At 44.7% G+C, this 21,006-nt stretch overlaps 1 protein-coding gene and 1 long non-coding RNA gene across 3 annotated transcripts in view; one reads left to right on the top strand and one right to left on the bottom strand.

Annotated features, from left to right (window-relative positions):
• si:dkey-91i10.2 (uncharacterized protein LOC555224 homolog) overlaps window positions 1-21,006 on the bottom strand; it is a 303,051-nt gene that overhangs the window by 41,814 nt on the left and 240,231 nt on the right. For both annotated transcript variants that reach the window (XM_059967655.1, XM_059967656.1), the window contains 3 exons: window positions 17,129-17,339; window positions 3,216-3,868; window positions 155-300 (listed from right to left, as the gene is read on the bottom strand). In XM_059967655.1, coding sequence (XP_059823638.1) covers window positions 155-300; window positions 3,216-3,868; window positions 17,129-17,339 — 1,010 coding nt within the window. The remainder of the gene's footprint in view (window positions 1-154; window positions 301-3,215; window positions 3,869-17,128; window positions 17,340-21,006) is intronic.
• LOC132392993 (uncharacterized) lies at window positions 237-8,312 on the top strand. The gene is made up of 3 exons (XR_009511707.1): window positions 237-333; window positions 3,190-3,321; window positions 6,777-8,312. It is a non-coding gene; the product is annotated as an uncharacterized LOC132392993 (long non-coding RNA).

The following is a 21,006-nucleotide window of genomic DNA, read 5'->3' as shown; positions in this document are numbered from 1 at the left end:
CTCCCACTTCCTGTTGCCCCCTTCCTTTCCCATCCAGAAAGTTGATGGTTGATTTCCCGCCACAGATGCTGCTTGTCAGTGATGGAAGACATGCAGCTTTCTTCAGCACTCCATTCCATCATAACCAGGTTGAACAAGCTGAGGGCACTGGTACCTGAGCAGTTCCTTCTCCTTCTCCAGAGTGTTGAGCAGGTTGAGAGAGGCAGACTGGTGGATGCAGTACGTCTGAAAAGCCGGCAACATATTAACGAATTCCAGGAACATCTCACCAATGCACACAGTCAAAAAGTCCTCATCGTTCTGACAACATATTAGAAAGCAGAGGATTAGAAGGTAATATCAAAACCTTTATTTGTTTAGTACCTATTGTGAAATATGAAGTGAAACAGAATTTGACTTAACTTACAGGTTGAGTCTGTGGTGAGGATGGCAGTCGGCAATGTTGACATTCATTTTGAGAAGACTAGAGTTTAAAAGCAAGGCTGTAAATCTTGGGCCCCTTATCTTAGAAAGAATGTGCTGCCATTGGAGAGGGTCCAGAAGATGTTCACGAGGATGATACCAGGAAAGACAGGGTTAACACACGAGGCGCATTTGATGGCTCTGGGGCTGTACTTGCTGGTGTTAAAAGATTGAGGAGGGATGTCATTGAAATCGAGCAAATATTGAAAGGCCCAGTCAGAGTGAGAAGTCTAGGACCCGAGGGCACTGCCTCAGAATACAAGGATGTCCCTTTAGAACAGAGCTGTATTTCTTTAGCCAGAGGGTGGTAAATCTGTGGAATTCATTGCCACAGACGTTGTGGAGACAAGTCATTGGATAAGTTTAAAGTAGAGGTTGATTAGTAAGAGCATTAAAGGCTCTGGGACGAAGGCAGGAGAATGGGAAAGTAAATCAGCCATGCTCGAATGGCAAAACAGACTCTATGGGCAAATGGCCTAATTCTGCTCCTATGTCTTATGGGTCATCGAGTGCTACAGCACAGAAACAGGCTCTTCAGCCCATCTAGTGTATGCTGGCCTGATCTTCTGCCAAGTCCCATCTATCTACACTTGGACCATATCTTCATATCTCTCCAAATCCCTCCCATCTGGCTACCTATACAAACTTCTCTCAAATGTTATAATCAAATCTGCATCCAGACTACTTCCACAGGCACCTCGTTCTGCACTTACATCACCCTTTGAGCGAAGAAGCTCCCCCTCAGGTTCCCCTTCAATTTTTCACCTTTTATCTTAAACCTATGACCTTTATAGTCTCAAACATAGAAGAAAAAGGCTGCATGCATTCACTCTATCTGATAGAGTGTTGGCAGATATGGACAAAGTGCCCATGATGGAATTGTAGCAGAGGAGGTAGCTGATGCCATGGAATTGACACACTAAAGGCGAAGCTCACAAAATGCTGGAGGAACCCAGCAGGACAGACGGTATCTATGGAAAAGAGCACAGTCGACGTTTTGGGCCAAGACCCTTCAGCAGGACTGGAGAAAAACGTATGAGAAGTCAGAGTAAGAAGGTGGGGGAGAAACACAAAGTGATAGGTGAAACCGGGAGGGGTGAAGTAAAGCACTGGGAATTTGATTGGTGAAAGAGATGCAAGGCTGGAGAAGGGGAAGTCTGATAGGAGGGGACAGAAGGCCATGGAAGAAAGAAAAGGGGTAGGAGCACCAGAAGGAGGTGATGGGTGGGCAAGAAGACAAAGTGAGAGAGGGAAAAGGGGTTGGGAAATAGAGAAGTGGGGAGCATAACTGGAAGTTTGAGAAATGAAAGGGACCCCAGGGACCTCCTCATGGCAGATGTTCTCATTTGTGATTGGAACACTAAAGGTGAAGATGGATTTAACATGTATATGCATGGGGGAAGACTACTGGGGTCTTCTAAGAGAATAGGATGGAGAAAATTGGGAATAAACAGGGAGCTTAACTTACACCTATAATATTAGAGATTAGAGGTCAGTTAAAAAAATATATTTCAGATCTTGGAATCAATCTTGGAGGATCTTGCTGACTGTGCCTCCATTAAATCTGTCTTAGGGGTGACATGGTAGCGTAGTGTTAGTGTAACACTATCAGAGTGCTAGCAACTTGGGTCCAATCCTGCTCTCTGTAAGGAATGTATACGTTCTCCCCGTGATCGTATAGGTTTCCCACATTCCAAAGGCATGAGGGCAGTGCGATAAATTGATCAGATGGGTGTGATGGGTGGCATGGGCTCATTGGGCTGGAGGGGGCAGTTACTGTGCTGTGTCTCTAAATAAATAAAGATACTCCTGCCCCTTAAGGAAGGGGTAGACACGACCTTTCTGAAAAGGGGAGGTGAAAGGTTACTGGGGGTAGAGAGGGATGCAGAGCTGAGATTATTTGTGATTTTGTTGAAAGACCAAACACATCTCAGCATTGTAATCTGTATCCTTGCAGGAGATAGTGGGGTGGTGGGTGAGTGGAACTTGGTTCTGAAAAGGCAGCAGAGCTTTAGACAAACTCAGACACTACAGCGACTAAGTGACACACAAACTGGAGGAACTCTGTGAGCCAGGCAGCATCTATGCAGGGAAAGGAAGTTGACATTTTGGGTGGAGACCCTTCATCAGGCATCTAGGTTCAGTACCTGCAGTCTCTTCAGCTTCCACTATAGGAGTAGCTTTTCCAATTCCTCCCCTTGTGTGGAATTGCAATCCATTCCAGGAATTCCCTAAAAGTGATTTCAAGGAATAGACGGATATGTGCCAAATACAGCTTAGATTGGAATTTTGTTTGGTGTGAATAAGTGGATGCTCAGGATCTCTTCCCCAGCACTGGAGAGTTCAAAACCAGAGGCCACAGATACAAGGTAAGAGGGGAGAGATTTAAAAAGAGACCTGAAAGATAACTTCTTTTCAGAGAGGATAGTGAGTAGCTGGAATGAGCTGCCCAGAGGAAGTGGTTGAGGCAGGTTCGACTTCAACATTTCGGAGACATTTAGATAGGTACATGGCTGGAAAGGTGTAGACAGAGTGGATGTTTCCTATAGTAGGAGAGTCTAGGACCAGAGGCCACAGCCTCTGAATAGAAGAATGTTCCTCTAGAACAGAGGTGAGCAGCAATTTCTTAAACCAGAGACTGGTGAATCTATGGAATTTATTGCCGCAGACAACCTTGGAAACAAAGGGCTGAAGGGCCTGTTTCTATGCTGTATGACTCTATTACAGGATGGACAGACACTGCCTCTGCATACCTGATCGAAGGCTTGCTCTGTGGAATCCTGAAGCCTCTCCAGGAACTTCTCGTTGACCTCGATGAGCTCCTGGATGTTACTGAAGACCACGGCCAGCTGCTCTGGGGTGAGAAGGCCGGCTGCCTGCATGGGCAGGTGGAACTCCTCGCGGATGATGCGCAGGTCCTCACCGTAGCTGGACTCGGTGTTGACAAACTCTAGGATGGCCTCCTTACGCTCCCGTCTGCGCTTGGCACATTTGCCACACAGGTGGTCCCGCCGTCGCCCGGCCGGTGTTGGGTCGGGCTCAGAGACGTCCCTCTCACCACAGTCCACACAAGGCTGGTGCGTCACCCAGGCCTGCACAGAGCGCGCCGTCTCCTCTACCCGGATTCTCCACTTCTTGGCTGTGGCAGGCCCGATCCCGCTGTCTGTCCGCTCCACTTCCCCCGGCCGGCTCTTCCTCCCCCTGTCCTCCTCCTCTTCGTCCTCCTCTTCCTCCTCTTCCTCTCTTTCCTCGCCCCTGTCGTTCAGTCCTACAACACCGCTGTCGGTGCTGAGGTTGCTCCAGCGGTGTTTCGGTCTGCGGGATGACCCAGGGTGAAGGCGGTGATCTTGGGCTCCAGAGTTGGGAGATGTGTCATCCATCTTGGCGGCCATGTTTGAGGGGGAACCTGAGCATCAGAGATGGCAGAATTACAAAAGCATTCGATTCCATATCAGTGACAGAGACAGGAACGTAAAAACTGCAGACTGTAAATGCATAGAAACACAGAAAACATACAGCATAATGCAGGCCCTTTGGCCCATAAAGCTGTGCTGAACATGTCCTTACCTTAGAAATTACCTACGTTTACCGATAGCCCTCCATTTTTCAGAGCTCCATGAACCTGTCCAGGAGTCTCTTAAAAGACCCTATCGTATCCGCCTCCACCACCGTCGTCGGCAGCCCATTCCACACTCTCACCACTCTCGGCGTAAAAAACTTACCCCTGACACCTCCTCTGTACTTACTGCCAAGCACTTTAAAACTGTGCCCTCTCGTACTAGCTATTTCAGCCCTGGGAAAAAGCCGCTGACTATCCACACGATCAATGCCTCTCATCATCTTATACACTTCTATCAGGTCACCCTTCATCCTCCGTTGCTCCAAGGAGAAAAGGCTGGGTTCACTCAACCTATTCTCATAAAACATACTCCCCAATGCAGGCAATGTCATTGTAACTCTCCTCAGCACCCTTTCTATGGTTTCCATATAACCATGTAACAATTACATCTCGGAAACAGGCCCCTTCCAGTCCGTGCCGAACGCTTACACTCACCTAGTCCCACTGACCTGCACTCAGCCCATAACCCTTCATTCTTTTCCTGTCCATATACCTATCCAATTTTACTTTAAATGACAATATCGAACCTGCCTCTACCACTTCTACTGGAAGCTTGTTCCACACAGCTACCACTCTCTGAGTAAAGAAATTCCCCCTTGTGTTACCCCTAAACTTTTGCCCCCTAACTCTCAACTCATGTCCTCTTATTTGAATCTCCCCTACTCTCAATGGAAAAAGCCTATCCACGTCAACTCTATCTATCCCCCTCATAATTTTAAATACCTCTATCAAGTCCCCCCTCAACCTTCTACGCTCCAAAGAATAAAGACCTAACTTGTTCAACCTTTCTCTGTAACTTAGGTGCTGAAACCCAGGTAACATTCTAGTAAATCTCCTCTGTACTCTCTCTATTTTGTTAACATCTTTCCTGTAATTCGATAACCAGAACTGTACACAATACTCCAAATTTGGCCTTACTAATGCTTTGTACAATTTTAACGTTACATCCCAACTCCTATACTCAATGCTCTGATTTATAAAGGCCAGCATACCAAAAGCTTTCTTCACCACCCTATCCACATGAGATTCCACCTTCAGGGAACTATGCATCATTATTGCTAGGTCACTGTTTTTCTGCATTCTTCAATGCTCTACAATTTATCATGTATTTCCCATTTTGATTATTCCTACCAAAATGTAGCACCTCACACTTATCAGCATTAAACTCCATCTGCCATCTTTCAGCCCACTCTTCTAACTGGCCTAAATATCTCTGCAAACTTTGAAAATCTACTTCATTATCCACAATGCCACCTATCTTAGTATCATCTGCATACTTACTAATCCAACTTAGCACCCCATCATCCAGTTTCCACATCCTTCCTATAATGAGGCGACCAGAACTGAGAACAGTACTCCAAGTGGGGTCTGACCAGTGTCCTATATAGCTGCAACATTACCACTCGGCTCTTAAATTCAACCCCACGATTGACGAAGGCCAATACACCATATGCTTTCTTAACCACAGAGTCAACCTGCTCAGCAGCTTTGAATGTCCTATGGACTCAGATCTCAAGATCCCTCTGATCCTCCACAGTGCCAGGAGTCTTACCATTAATACTGTATTCTGCCATCATATTTGACCTACTAAAATGATCCACCTGCCACTTCTCAGCAGTTTTGCAATGTCCTGCTGTAACCTCTGACAGCCCTCCACACTATCCACAACACCCCAACCTTTGTGTCATCAGCACATTGGGTTAAACTTCTCAGTTAATGGCACATAGGCTTTCATAGATCTAAGTATTGAGTACAGGAGTTGGGATGTTATATTGAAGTTGTATAAGCCATTTGTGACATCTCATTTGGAGTATTGTCTGTAAGTCCGGTCACCTACTGTACTGACAGGGAAGATATCAATAAGATTGAAAGAGTGCAGAGAAAATTTACAAGGATGTTCCCAGGACTCAAGGATCTGAGTTACAGGGAAAGGTTGAATAGGTGAGGACTTTATTTCCTGGAGCACAGGAGAACGAGGGAATAGAGGTATACGAAGCTGAAGGGTGTTGATAGTGTGAGGGCAAGCAGGCTTTTTTTCTATCAGGTTAGTGAGACTAGAACCAGATTAAATATTTAAGGGGAATGTGAGTTTCTTCACTCAGAAGGTAATGTGGGTGTGGAATGAACTGCCAATACAAGTGGTAGATGCACGTTCAGTTGTAACATTTAAGTACATGGATGGGAAGGGTATGTTGAGATATGAGTCAGATGAGGGAAGATTTGACTAGGCAGAAGACCAGGCCAGCATGGACTAGATGAGTCGAAGGGCCTGTTTCTGTGCTCCATGACTCTAATAATCCAGAGACCTACAGTATGTTAACCAGAGATTAAATCTCAACGGAGCATTTACACCAGCTATCCATGCAAGCTCTCCTCCTCTGGAGCCACAGAGTTACACGGCATGGAAGTAGCTGCTTTAGCCCAATCCTGACCAAGGTACCTACTGAACTTATACAATTTGTCTGTGTTTTGTCCCCTGTTCCTCTGAACCCTTCCTATCAACTGAGCCATTAAGTAAAGAGTACTGATGTGTTAGCCTATACTTGGTGCACTGTGTACTTCTGGATAATACAGGCAAAGTAATTTAACCTGAACCTAACCACCATAGGGCCATCCTTCCATCCTATCAGAGCAATTCCCTTTCTACCACCCAGATCCTCCCTCCCCTAAGCCAACTTGCTTCTCTATTTCCCAGATCTGATGAAGAGACCCGGATCTGAAACATTAACTCATTTCTCTTCCTGAGATATTGGGTGTCAACATCTCAGAGCATCTATCCTGGTCCTCACACCTTGATGGAATCGTAAAGAAGGCAAGCTAGCAGCTGTACTTCATCAAGAATTTGAGGATATTTGGTATGTCATCAAAGACTCTTGCAACTTTCTACAGATGTATCATGGAGAGCTTTGTGTCCTGTTGCATCATCGTTTGGTATGGAGGCTCCACAGTACAGGATCCCAGGAGGCTACAGAGAGTTGCTAACCCAGCCAACTCTATCATGGGCACAACCTTCCCTGCCATCAAGGACATCTTCTATAGATGGTGTCTCAGGAAGGTGGCGACGCATCTTTAAGGAACCTCACCACTCAGTACATGTCTTCTCATTACTACCGTGGGGGGGGGGGGGAGGGGGGAGAGGATGGTACAAGAGCCCACAAACCCACAATCAATGTTTTCAGAACAACTTTCTTCCTCTCCGCCATCGGATTTCTGAACAGTTCATCAACCCATGAATGCTACCTAATAGTTCGTCTTTAACATTAGTCAGTTTTGTAGCTTAACGTAATCTTTATATCTTCCAGTACTGCTGCGGAAAAAGTATAAATCTCATGACCCTTCATCAGGACACCTCAGCCCAAAGTGTCAATGCTTTACTCCTTTCTGCAGACACCTGGGACAGAAGCTGTCCTTGATTCTCTGAAATCTGGAGCAATGCAAAGGATGCTGGGAAAACTCAGCCGGTCAGTCAGCATCTATAGAGGAAAATGACCTTGCATCAGGACTCTGTCCTGACACAACCTCAACTCTCAATCTCCCTCCACAGATACAACCTGAGTTCCTTCAGCATCTACAGTCGACTGCTTTTCTCTCCATCTGTGCTGTCTGACCTGCTGAGATTTAACAGAATTTTTTCTCTGTTTCAGATCTTCCTGTATCTGCAGTTTGTCGATTTTCGTTTAAGTTCACTTGATTAAAGATTGCTGCTTAAAAGAACTGTGCCCACAGAACAATCATATTGATGTTCAGCTTTAACTGTGTCATGATAACCTTCCTTACTTCAATGTTATTAGACTCCTGACTGGACTTCTTGTGCACTAACTTATGCTAGGCTAACCTTACCTCTCAACCTCCCATTGTGGTCCTTGCACCGTGTCATCTGCCTACACTTTCTCCATAAATTTGATACTATATTCTGCATTCAGTTGTTGGTTTCCTTTTAGAAAACAGAACACCACAGCACAGTATACGATGTTGTAGCAACCACTTAACGTACTCTAACTTCAAACTAACTCTTCCCTTCTATATCCCTCTATTTTTCTATCATCCATGTGCCTATCAAAGAGTTTAGTAAATACCCTAATGTATCTGCCTCTACCACCACCCCTGGCAGAGTGTTCCACATACCCACCACTCTGATAAAGAACTTACCTACACTTTCCTGTAATCACCTTAAAATACTGGCAATTCCCACCCTGGGAAGAGCTCTGTGTCTGCCCACTCAATTTATGCCTCTTATCATCTTGTACACCTCTTTCAAGTCATTGAGTACAACCTCAATGTATTTATGTGTGGTATCACATGTAAAACTGTATTTTGGTACATGTGACGATAATAAACCAGTTACCAGACTACAAGGAACATAAGGATGGGCAATAATTACTGGACTTACTACATATCATGACAAAGATGCTGGTGGGAAGTATCACTACTCAGTAACCTGGAGCCTTATAATCTGTCTGAAGCAGAGTCTCTCTGGGAGTGCTGAAGCATGCTGTCTCAGGATACGAAAGCTCACCAAGACACAAGCATCTTGAAATAATATCCTGCAGCAACATGAGGGGCTTCACTAAATAAAGATTAATATTTGTCTTAAAGATGAGCTTTTTGGCACCTGCACATCAACACATACAGTGCAATGCATGAAATGAAATCAGTGAGTATTGTGCAGGAGGCAGCTCAGAAGAGCTTGCGTCCAGCACCTATGTCGCATGCTCACAGCTTACTAATGCTAACCCTAACCGTACCTCTTTGGGAGGTGGAAGGAAGCAGAGCACACAGAGGTCACCGGGATCGCTGGCACTGTAAAGCGATCGCATAAACCATGCTGATAGGCAATAACTGGGAATCCTTTAGATAAGAGTGCAGGTTATATTACAATCAAATACCCAAGAGATATATCCAGCTGTAATCACTGACTAAGCAAAGTAATTAGACATGAAAATTACTCCCTAGGCTTTCTCCAACCTTCTATTTTATATATTTCTATTGGGTTTGGAAAGGCATTTCTCCCATTCACTAATCAGATCATTTCTTCCCCCTATCTGCTGGGAACATAGAGTTGTACAGCATGGAAACCGGTCCTCTGGCCCAACTTGTCCATCCCAATCGAGGTGCCCATCTGAGCTAGTTTCATGTAGCTGTATTTGGCTCATATCCCTCTAAACCGTTACTATCCATGTACCTATCCAAATGGTTTTTAAACCTTGTAATTGTATGTGCTCTGGTAGCTCACCCTCTTTACGTTCTCCTTCTCACTTCGGGCCAGATGGCATTAGGGTAGGGTAGCGGCAAGACACCAGCAATCTGTGTTCAATTCCCACTGCTGCCTATACAGAGTTTGTACATTCTCCTCGTGACCACGTGGGGTTTCTGCAGGTGCTTCGGTTTCCACCCACATTCCAAAGACATACGGTTACTAAGTTGTGTGCATGCTATACTGTATTGGCACTGCAAGCACAGCAAGACTTGTGGGCTGCCCCCAGCACATACTCAGACTGTGTTGGTTGTTGACACAAAATGATGCATTCGTTGTACATGTGACAAATAATGTCAATCTTTATATGATCTGTTTTACCTCCCTGTGCTAGCAGAATGACTGAGGTTTTATCTATGCCCCTCATGATTTTACAAACCTTCAGTCCCTCCTCTACCAACCTCAAGAACACAGCAACACATATGGAAATCAACCATTCACACCATATAATCACAGTTTATTCTCCATGGAGACTTTCCTGCCCACTCACTTGATTCCCCTTGTATCACCATAGTACTGAAAGAACTGAAATTCCACAACACTCTAGGGCAAAGAACTCCAAAGAATCACCATGCACTGAGAAAAGAAATCTCCGTTAATTAACCACTTAAGTTTATCCATCAGTTATTGACTTTCTAACTGGAGGAATCCACTGAGGTTGGGTGAGACTAGAACTAAAGCTCATAAGTTAAAGGTGAAAAGCAAAATATTTACGGGGAACTTCTTCACTCAGAAGGTGGAACGACTTGCCAGTGGATACAGGTTTGATTGCAACGTTTGGGAGAAGTTTGGATAAGTACATTGATAGGAGGTATGGGGCAATGGGACAACAATTTGGCACTGACTAGATGGACTGAAGGGTCTATTCCTACACTGTAGTACTCTATGACATTGACTCTTGCAATTTATCCTGTCCATCCCTTTGATGATAATGGTGTAGTGTGTACTGGATGAATTACTGACCAATGGACAAGTGTGTACTGGATGGATTACTGATGAACGGACAAGTGTATACTGGATGAATTACTGACGAACGGACGAGAGTGTACTGGATGAATTACTAACACGAATGGACAAGTGTGAACTGGATGAATTACTAACACGAATGGACAAGTGTGTACTGGATGAATTACTGACACGAATGGACAAGTGTGAACTGGATGAATTACTGTCGAATGGACATGTGTGAACTGGATGAATTACTGGTGAATGGGCAAGTGTGAACTGGATAAATTACTGACACAAATGGACAAGTGTGTAGTGGATGAATTACTGACGAACGGACAAGTGTGTACTGGATGAATGACTGCCGAACGGACAAGTGTGAACTGGATGAATTACTAACACGAATGGACAAGTGTGTGCTGGATGAATTACTGACATGAACGGACAAGTGTGAACTGGATGAGTTACTGTCGAATGGACAAGTGTGAACTGGATGAATTACTGACGAATGGACAAGTGTGTAGTGGATGAATTACTGACCCAAATGGACAAGTGTGAACTGGATGAATTACTGACCCAAATGGACAAGTTTGTACTGGATAAATTACTGTTGAATGGACAAGTGTGAACTGGATGAATTGCTGACGAATGGACAAGTGTGAACTGGATGAATTACTGATGAACGGACAAGTGTGTACTGAATGAATTACTGACACAAATGGACAAGTGTGAACTGGATGAATTACTGACACAAATTGACAAGTGTGAACTGGATGAATTAATGACGAATGGACAAGTGTGTACCAGATGGATTACTGACACAAATGGAGAAGTGTAAACTGGATGAATTAATGACGAATGGACAAGTGTGTACTGGATGAATTACTGACACAAACCGACAAGTGTGAGCTGGATGAGTTACTGACATATGGACAAGTGTGAACTGGATGAATTACTGACACGAATGCACAAGTGTGTACTGGATGAATTACTGACACAAATGGAGAAGTGTAAACTGGATGAATTACTGATGAATGGACAACTGTGAACTGGATGAATTACTGACACGAATGCACAAGTGTGTACTGGATGAATTACTGACACAAATAGAGAAGTGTAAACTGGATGAATTAATGACAAATGGATAAGTATGTTCTTGATGAATAACTGTCGAATGGACAAGTGTGAGCTGGATGAATTACTGACGTATGGAGGTGTGCACTGGATGAATAACTGACACAAATGGACAAGTGTGAACTGGATGAATTACTGACACAAATGGACAAGTGTGAACTGGATGAATTGCTGACGAATGGACAAGTGTAAACTGGATGAATTACTGCCGAACGGACATGTGTGAACTGGATGAATTACTGACAAACCGACAAGTGTGAACTGGATGAATTACTGACAAACGGACATGTGTGAACTGGATGAATTACTGACAAACCGACAAGTGTGAACTGGATGAATTACTGACGAACGGACAAGTGTAAACTGGATGAATTACTGCCGAACGGACATGTGTGAACTGGATGAATTACTGACAAACCGACAAGTGTGAACTGGATGAATTGCTGACGAATGGACAAGTGTAAACTGGATGAATTACTGCCGAACGGACATGTGTGAACTGGATGAATTACTGACAAACCGACAAGTGTGTACTGAATGAATTACTGACACAAATGGACAAGTGTGAACTGGATGAATTACTGACACGAATTCACAAGTGTGTACTGGATGAATTATTGACACGAATGGAGAAGTGTGTAGTGGATGAATTACTGACACGAATGGACAAGTGTAAACTGGATGAATTACTTATGAATGGACAAATGTGAACTGGATGAATTACTGATGAACGGACAAGTGTGAACTGAATGAATTACTAACACGAATGGACAAGTATGAACTGGATGAATTACTGACAAACGGACAAGTGTGAACTGGATGAATTACTAACACGAATGGACAAGTGTGAACTGGATGAATTACTGGCGAATGGACAAGTATGTACTGGATGGATTACTGACATGAATGGACAAGTGTGAACTGGATGAATTACTGACGAATGGACAAGTGTGTACTGGATGAATTACTGACACAAATGGACAAGTGTGAACTGGATGAATTACTGACGAATGGACAAGTGTGTACTGGATGAATTACTGATGAACGGACAAGTGTGTACCGAATGAATTACTGACACAAATGGACAAGTGTGAACTGGATGAATTACTGACACAAATTCACAAGTGTGTACTGGATGAATTATTGACACGAATGGACAAGTGTAAACTGGATTAATTACTTATGAATGGACAAATGTGAACTGGATGAATTACTGACAAACGGACAAGAGTGAACTGGATGAATTACTGACACAAACGGATAAATGTAAACTGGATGAATTACTGACAAATGGATAAGTATGTTCTTGATGATTTACTGTCGAATGGACAAGTGTGAACTGGATGAATTACTGACAAATGGACAAGTGTGTACTGGATGAATTACTGACAAATGGACAAGTGTGTACTGGATGAATTACTGACCCAAATGGACAAGTGTATAGTGGATCAGTTACTGACATGAATGGAGAAGGTATATTTACTAATTTTGCAAATGATATTAAAATATTTGTTATAGATAGTGAAGACGATTATGAAAAACCACATGGGAATCTTAATCAGCTAGGTGTGTGAAAGGAGAATTGGCAATGCAGGTAAATATGAGGTTTTGCATTTTGGGAGTTCAAATCCAGGTAGGATTTATTGAGAATGGTAGGGCCCTGAGGAGTGTTACAAAATAGAATGGTCGAAGGGTGCAAGTTTATAGATCGCTGGAAGTGGCATCATGTGGATAAGGTAGTGAAGAAGGTGTTTGACACATTGGCCTTCATCTGTCAGGGCACTGAGTACAGGGCCTGGACAGTTCTGTTTCAGTTATATAGATATTGACAAGGCTGCACTTTATTGGTTACCCTGTTATTGGAAAGATATTGTTAAACTGCAAAGAAAATAGAAAAGATTTACCAGGATGTTGCCTGAACTTGGGAGCCTGAGTTCCAATAAGATGTGGCATAGTCTAGGTCTTAATTCCCAGAATGATGAATGATAGAGGTACTTTACTATGTAAGATCACAAGGGCATAGAGCAAATGAAAGCAGTCTTTTTCACAGGGAGGGGCTTCTAAAAATAAAATGAGGGCAGAGGTGTACAAGATGATAGGAGGTAAAGATTAAATTGATAGCCAAAGACTTTTAACCTGGGCAGAAATGGCTAATACAAGGGGGCTTCATTTTAAGGTGATTGGTGGAAAGTATGGGGGTGGGGGTGTCAGAGGTAAGTTTTTTTTACATGGAGTGTGGAATGCCTTTGTCAGTTTAATTAAGAAACTCCTAGTTAGGCACGAATGATAGAAAGATAGAGGGCCATGTGGGAGGGAAGGTTTGGATTGATCTTAGAGTGGGTTAATTGGTCACACAACATTGTGGGCCAAAGGCCTGTACTGTACTGTAATGTTTTATGTTCTGTAAGAAGCAAGAAATTTAAAAGGGACATCAGGGACAGCTTCTTCACAAAAAAAAGGTGGTGTGTATTTGGGATGAGCTACTGGAAATCGTGGTTGAGGTGGGCACATTAGTAATATTTAAAAGCCATCTAGATAAAGTAATGGAAAAAAGAGATAGAGAGGGCTTTTGGGGCAAATGTGAGCTGATCAGTCTGGCTTGCTGGACAACAGTCAGCACAGACCAGTTGGACTGTTTCATACTGAATGCCTGTGTGATGCTCAGTTGTTACAAATTGCCAGCTCCCCCCATCTGTACTGTGAGGAGACCTTCATCACATAAACTTTATTGGTTGAACCACATAACTCAAGGACAATTAGGCATTAGCTCTAGTTCTGAGCCAAAGAGGCTCACATTGAGTGAATCTGTGCCAACCACCAACCATCCATTTACAGTAATCCTAGACGTAATTCCATTTTCTCTTCCCCAGCAGTAGTAGTGCGATCACTCAGGTCCAGTAAGATGTTCTTCTTCTTCAACCCATTGCCCCTACTGGGGCATAGTCTGCTGACAGCAGATCATCAGAGTCCTCATTCCTGGGCCAGTCTTTCAATTGTCCCCAGGTGTATCTGGTCTTCTAGGTGAGCATCTTTCCTCTCCCAGGGATGAGGTCTTTTGGGGCTTCTGTTGACATTCCTGTAGCTTTGGGATTTTAGCGGATGGGTCTGCTGGCCCCCATGCCGAACCCGCCCCCTTTCAGTCAGGCTTGGGACTGTCCATGGCAGAGTTGTGATGTTCTCCCAAAGGGTTATTCCCTTGATGGAGAATGCCTGTGCATGATTTTGTTTACCCTGGAGAGGCTGATGCACAGGCAGCCACCACACAGTCATTGACAGACTGGGTCAGGATCCAGTGGCACGGAATGCAAGACAACTGGGGTCCCTTAATGCTACAGCCTTCCTCCACTTTCTCTGCCATTGTGATGTGTCGTCATCTTCTGCCAGCTCCACCACTGAAGTTTTGGTTGGATCGCTCTTTGGAGCCTTCCACTTGATCTTACCGCCCTGGGTGACCTTACCAGGAGCCAAGCTCCAAACGGAATCAATCTCAGAGTCTCTACACCATGACAAGGTGACAACCATCAACTGCCTCAAGATTCTACCCCTCACCTACACACCATGGGCAATTTACAGTGGCCAACTAAACCACTAGAGTACATTGGTCAAGTCACTGGTCTCAACACTGCAGCATGGCTTTAGAGTTATAGGGTCAGAGAGTTAGACAGCATGGAAACAGGTATTGAAGATAGGAGTGTGGGCAAAATACTCCAGCTGTACACGATGTTGGTAAGGTCACATTTGGAGTACTGCGTCTAGTTCTGGTTGCCCTTCTGTAGGAAGAACGTTACTAAAATGGAAAAGGTGCAAAGGAACACTTATGAGGATATTACTGTCATGGAAAAGTAAGGAAAGATTGGCTAGGCTAGGACTTTTCTCCATAGAGCATAGAAGGCTGAAAGGTAAGCTTATAGAGGCAAGGTGAATGCACAGAATATTTTCCTGAGGGTAGGGGAGTCTAAAACTACAGGTTTAATGTGAGAGGGGAAGGATTTAAAAAGCTCCTGAAGGGCAACTTCTTCCTCACAGACGTTAGTGGGCACATGGAATGAGTTGCCAGAGGTGGGTATAATTATAATGTTCAGAGACATTTGGACAGTTACAAGGATAGGAACGGTTTGAAAGGATTTGGGCCAAACAGCAAAAAATGGGATGACCTCAGGTACACCTTAATGTCTACCTGTACTGAACTTTATTTTTAACTGTAACATTACACTCCGAGGCCACTTTATAAGGTACACCTGTTCATTAATGTAAATATCGAATCAGCCAATGATGTGGCAGCAACAATGTGTAAAGCATGGTTGAGGGCTTCAATTGTTATTCAGACCAAATATCAGAATGGGGAAGAAATGACGCTGAGTGTGGAATGATTGTTGGTGCCAGATGGGGTGGTTTGAGTATCAAAAGCTGCTGATCTCCTGGGGTTTTACACATAACAGTCTCTAGAATTTACAAAGAATGACACAAAAAACAATAAATACCCAGTGAGCGGCAGTACTGTGGGTCAAAATGCCTTATTGATGAGAGAGGTCAGAGGAGAATGGCCAGACTGGTTCAAGCTGACAGTAACTCAAATAACCTCAGTGGTGTGTAGAGGAGCATCTCTGAACGCACAACACATCAAACCTTAAAGGGGATGGGCTAGAGCAGCAGATGACAGTGAACGTACACTCAGCAATCATTTGATTAGGTACAGGAAGTAACTAATAAAGAGGTCACTGAGTCGACGTCTGCAATGTTTCCCTTTTTAATGGCTTAAAGTACTTGTGTACGGAATGATTTGTCTGGATGGCACACTAATGAAAGCTCTTAACCGTGTCTTGGTACATATTTTGGAATTGGTCTATCATGCACCAAGAAACAGGCAGAAGTGCATCTTGCAAACTGTTCAAACCAATCAGATCATTACACAGTGTACTTGGTGGAACAGGTAAAATTATGTCATGGGGCTGCGCATTAGTGTAGTGGTAAACTATTATAGCACCAGTGACTTGGGTTCAATTCCCGCTGCTGTCTGTAAGGAGTTTGTATGTTCTCCCTGTGACAACATGGGAGTTAACATTATTACAGCACCAGCAAACTGAGTTCAAGTTGCGCTGCTGTCTGTAAGGAGTTTGTATGTTCTCCCTGTGACTAAGTGGGTTTCCTCCCACAGTCCAATGTTGTACGGGTTAGTAGGTTAATTGGTCACATGGGTGTAAATGGGTGGCACAGGCTTGTTGGGCCAAAGTGCCTGTTACCCAACTTTATCTCTAAACAAAAATAACAACACAGCACAAAGTGGAAAAGCTACAGAGAAGGTGCTGAGCAGCATGCAGAAACATAACGAGGTGCATTGTGAGGTCAAAAGTCCATCTTATTGTACAAGAGGTCCATTTTACCGGTGGTAGGTGCTTTCAGGCTTTTGTATCTTCTGCCTGATGGGAGAGGGCAGAGGGGAGAAGGGAGAATGTGGGTGGGGTCTTTGATATGCTAGCAGTAATCCAATATTGACTATAGTGACAATAATAATTACCAATACCAACACCAGCTCGGAGGGTGTGGATGGGTTGCAATGCTGTATGACTGGGATGGATTTCCTTATCCAAAGGACAGCACCGCTGACGTACGGCTCTCCCTTGTATTGCACCTAAGGACCAGAGGGTAGTCCTGGATTCCTGAAGTCCCCCCGTGTGAGTGCTGGCCGCGATCTGAGTACCCAATATGACACTCACACCCACCACCTTCCTTGTCCTGCCCTCGTTTCTGCCCCAGGCCCCAGGCCGCCGCCGCAATCCTCATCTCCAGTTGCTTCCGCTTCGCCGCATCGGCTGGCATCGGGTCACTGAAGTGGGGTCGCAGCCGGCACTCCCGCTGAGCCTTAGCTGTCTCCGTGGTCCCATAAGCCGCGTCTGAACTGGATCGCCGACAGATAGGCAGGGAACGCTGGGGGGTGGGGGGGGGAACAAAATCCAGGGCAAAAATAAAAATTAGCTACATTTTTAAAGATTAGCTTTATTTGTTACCAGTTCATCAAAACACGCAGTGAAACATGTTTGTGTCAACGATCAAAACCAGTCTGAGGATGTGCTGGGGCAGTCAACAGATGCTGCCTGGCTTCCTGCACTAACATCGCGTGCCCACACATTGGAATGTGGGAGGAAAGCAGAGCACCCAGTGGAAACCCACGCTGTCCCGGGGAGAATGTACAAGCTCCTTTCAGACAGCTACAGGAACTACTTCCGTCTTATGGGGATAGCTTGCTCTCTTATGCCATTTCAGTCACTCAGTCTCTTTCTGCCTGCCAACTCATTCCAGATCTGGCCGCTCACTTTATTCTGTCAGATTTACTGCTAAGAACCTGCCAGCTGATAATTCGGATTCTGGGAAGTCACTCATCCTGAAACGAGGTATGCAGAACAGTGCAGCACAGGGACAGGCCTTTCAGTCCATTACGCTCATGAGATACAAGACAAGGATGCAAAAATAAGCCATTCTGCCCATCGAGACAGTGCACATTCCATCATGGCTGATTTATGATCTCTCTCAACTCCATTCTCCCACCTTCTCCCCGAAACCTTTGACGTCGTTACTGCTCAAGAACTTGGCCCCTGTCTGTGGCAACAAATTCCAGATTCACCACAGCCTGGCTAAAGAAGTTCCTCATTGTTCTAAGGAGGCTGAGGCTTCATTCTGAGGCTGTGCTCTGGTTGTAGACATCCTCTCCATATTCATTCTATCTAGGCCTTTCAATACTTGAAAGGTTTCAAGGAGACCCCTCCTCATTTTCTGAACTCCAGTAAGAAAAGTTCGAGAAACATCAAATGCTCAGCGCACGTTAACCCTTTCATTCCTGGGATCATTCTCATGAGCCTCCACTGGACTCTGCCCAATGCCACATAAATGTGGTCTGACCAATGGCTTATAAAGCCTCAGCATTACATCCTTGCTTTATATTCTAGAGCTCTCAATATGAATGTCTGTGCCAATAATGATGCTAATTTAAACCAATCCCATCTGCCTACATATGGACTATATCGCTCCATTCCCCATCTCTTCATGCCTCTGTCCAAATGCTGCTTAATCGTATCATATCTGCTTCCATCAGCAGCACTGGCCAGGAGGCCCAGGGACCCACCACTCTGTGTAAAAGAAATCCTGTTTCACAAAGCAACACTCATAGCACGTCAGGGACCAGCAATGGAAGGGAATAAACAGTCAACGATTCAGACTGAGACCCTTCATAGATGCCAAAACCCTTTCTTAATGACCTGTGACGCCACTGTCAATGAATGATGGACCTGATTTCCTAGAGCCCTTTGTTCTACAGCACTCCTCAGTGCCCTACTGGTCACTGTGTAAGACCTACCCTGGCTGGTCCACCAAAGGGCAACACCTTAATCTCGCCTGCATTAAATCCCACCTGCCAGCGGATCCAGATCCCACTGCAAGCTTTGATATTCTTCTTCACTGTCCGCTACACCTCCAATTCCAGCATCATCCACTTATCTGCTAAATCAGTTAACATCAGATCAGATACATCTACACCATTCAGATCGTTGACATACATGACAAACAACAGACCCAGCACCGATCCCTGTGTCACTCCACTAGTCACAGGCAGAGAGGAATATATCTACTCCCATTATCCGGCTTCTCCATCAAAGCCAATGTCTAATCCAATTTACAACCTCATCTTCAATGCCAAGTGCCTGAACCTTCTTCACCAACCTCTCATGTGGCACTTTGTTTGATACCTTGCTCAGGTCCATGTGGGCAACATCCACTTCATCACCGTTCCTGGTAATTTCCTCAAAAAAACTCTGTAAGACCCACTACACATGAACCATGCTGACTATCCCTGAGCAATCCCTGTCTATCCTAATACTCATATATCTGGTCCCTTCAAACAACTTCCACTAACCTGTCCACTACAGATGTCAGGCTCACCAGATTATAATTTCCTGGTTTATTCTTAGCGCCTTTCTTCCACAGCAAAACAACATTAGCTATTCTCCAGTCCTTTGGTACCTCACCTGTCACTAAGGGTGATTTAATTATCTCTGCTAAGGCCACGGCAGTTTCTGGATTTGCCTCCTGCAGGATCCAAGGGAACAATCTGTCAGGCTGTGGGGATTTGCCTCAGGGCAGTAAACACCTCCTCCGCAATCTGTATAGGGTCTATGACCTCGCTGCTGCTTTGCCTCATTTTTATAGACTCTGTGTCTATCTCCCGAGTAAATACTGATGCAAAAGTAATCAATTTAAGATCTTCCCATGTCTCTTGGTGCCACACGTGGATTCTCATTCTGATCTTCCAGAGGGCCAATCGGGATTCTCCTTCACCTCGTCTGTTAGGGAAACCTCATGCCTTCTTTTAGCCCTCCTGATTTCTTTTTTATGTGTTCTCTACAAATTGTTTCCTCTAAATCCCCGGGACAGTTGGGTGGTCTGTAGTAGAGCCCCATTAACATGGTCATACCTTTCTTATTCCTCAGTTCCAACCACAGAGCCTCACTAGACAAGTTTTCCAGTCTGCCCCGACTGAGCACTGCCATGACATTTTTCCTGACTAGTAAGGCCACCCCTCCCCCTTTAATCCCTCCTGCTTTCTCACATCTAAAACAATGCAACCCTGGATATTGAGCAGCTAGTCCTGCTTCTCCTGCAACCAAGTCTCACTAACGGCTACGATATCATAACTCCAGGTGTTAATCTGAACTCACCTGGCCTTCCTATGACACTTCTTGCATTGAAATGTATGAAACTCAGAACATAGTCACACTAATCTCAACCTTTTGATTCCTGACTGTGTCTGAGGCCTTACCAACATCGGCCTCCACACTCACTCTGGTCCTGTCAACCCCCTGTGCAGTACTAGCAAACCTTCCCACTGGGATATCCGTCCAGCTCCAGTTTAGGTGCAAACCGTCTTTTCTGTACCAGTCCCACCTTCCCTGAAAGAGAGCCCAATTATCCAAAAATCTGAAGCTCTCCCTCCTACACCAACTCTTAGCCAAGTGTTAAACTATACGATCTTCCTACTTCTGCCCTCACTAACAGCTGGCACGGATCAGGACATGAAGGAATATGGGGAGACGGGAGGAGATGGGGGCTGAAAGGAAAATCTGATCAGCCTTGATGAAATGGTGGTGCAGACTCGATGGGCCACTGCTCCTATACCATAAGGTCTTATGGGCAGCAATCCCGAGATCACAACCCTGGAGGTCCTGTCCTTTAATTTAGCACCTAACTCTCCAACTCACTTTGCCAAACCTCATCCCTCTTCCGACCTGTGACCATAAGGACCACAACCTCTGGCTGATCACCCTCCCACTTTAGATTGCTGAGGAATTGATCCAAGATGTCCCAGAACCTGGCACGCGGGAGGCAACATATCCCACCTGGGAATCCCCTTCTTGTCCACAGAACCTCCTTTCTGTTCCCTAATCAGCACAGTTTATTACTTCTCCCCCTTTCCTTTCTGAGCCACAGAGACCTGAGTGCTGTGACGCATTCCTCCAGCATTTTGTGCCTGCTGCTCAGATTTCCAGCATCTGCAGATTTTCTCTTGTTTGTGTGTGTAACTTTCTTCTGCTAGGTCATCCCACCC

The sequence above is a fragment of the Hypanus sabinus genome, chromosome 4 (assembly GCF_030144855.1).
Source record: "Hypanus sabinus isolate sHypSab1 chromosome 4, sHypSab1.hap1, whole genome shotgun sequence".
NCBI classification, from domain to species: Eukaryota; Metazoa; Chordata; class Chondrichthyes; order Myliobatiformes; family Dasyatidae; genus Hypanus; species Hypanus sabinus.
Note: the sequence above shows the minus strand (reverse complement) of the source record. Positions and strands in the feature narration are given on the sequence as shown.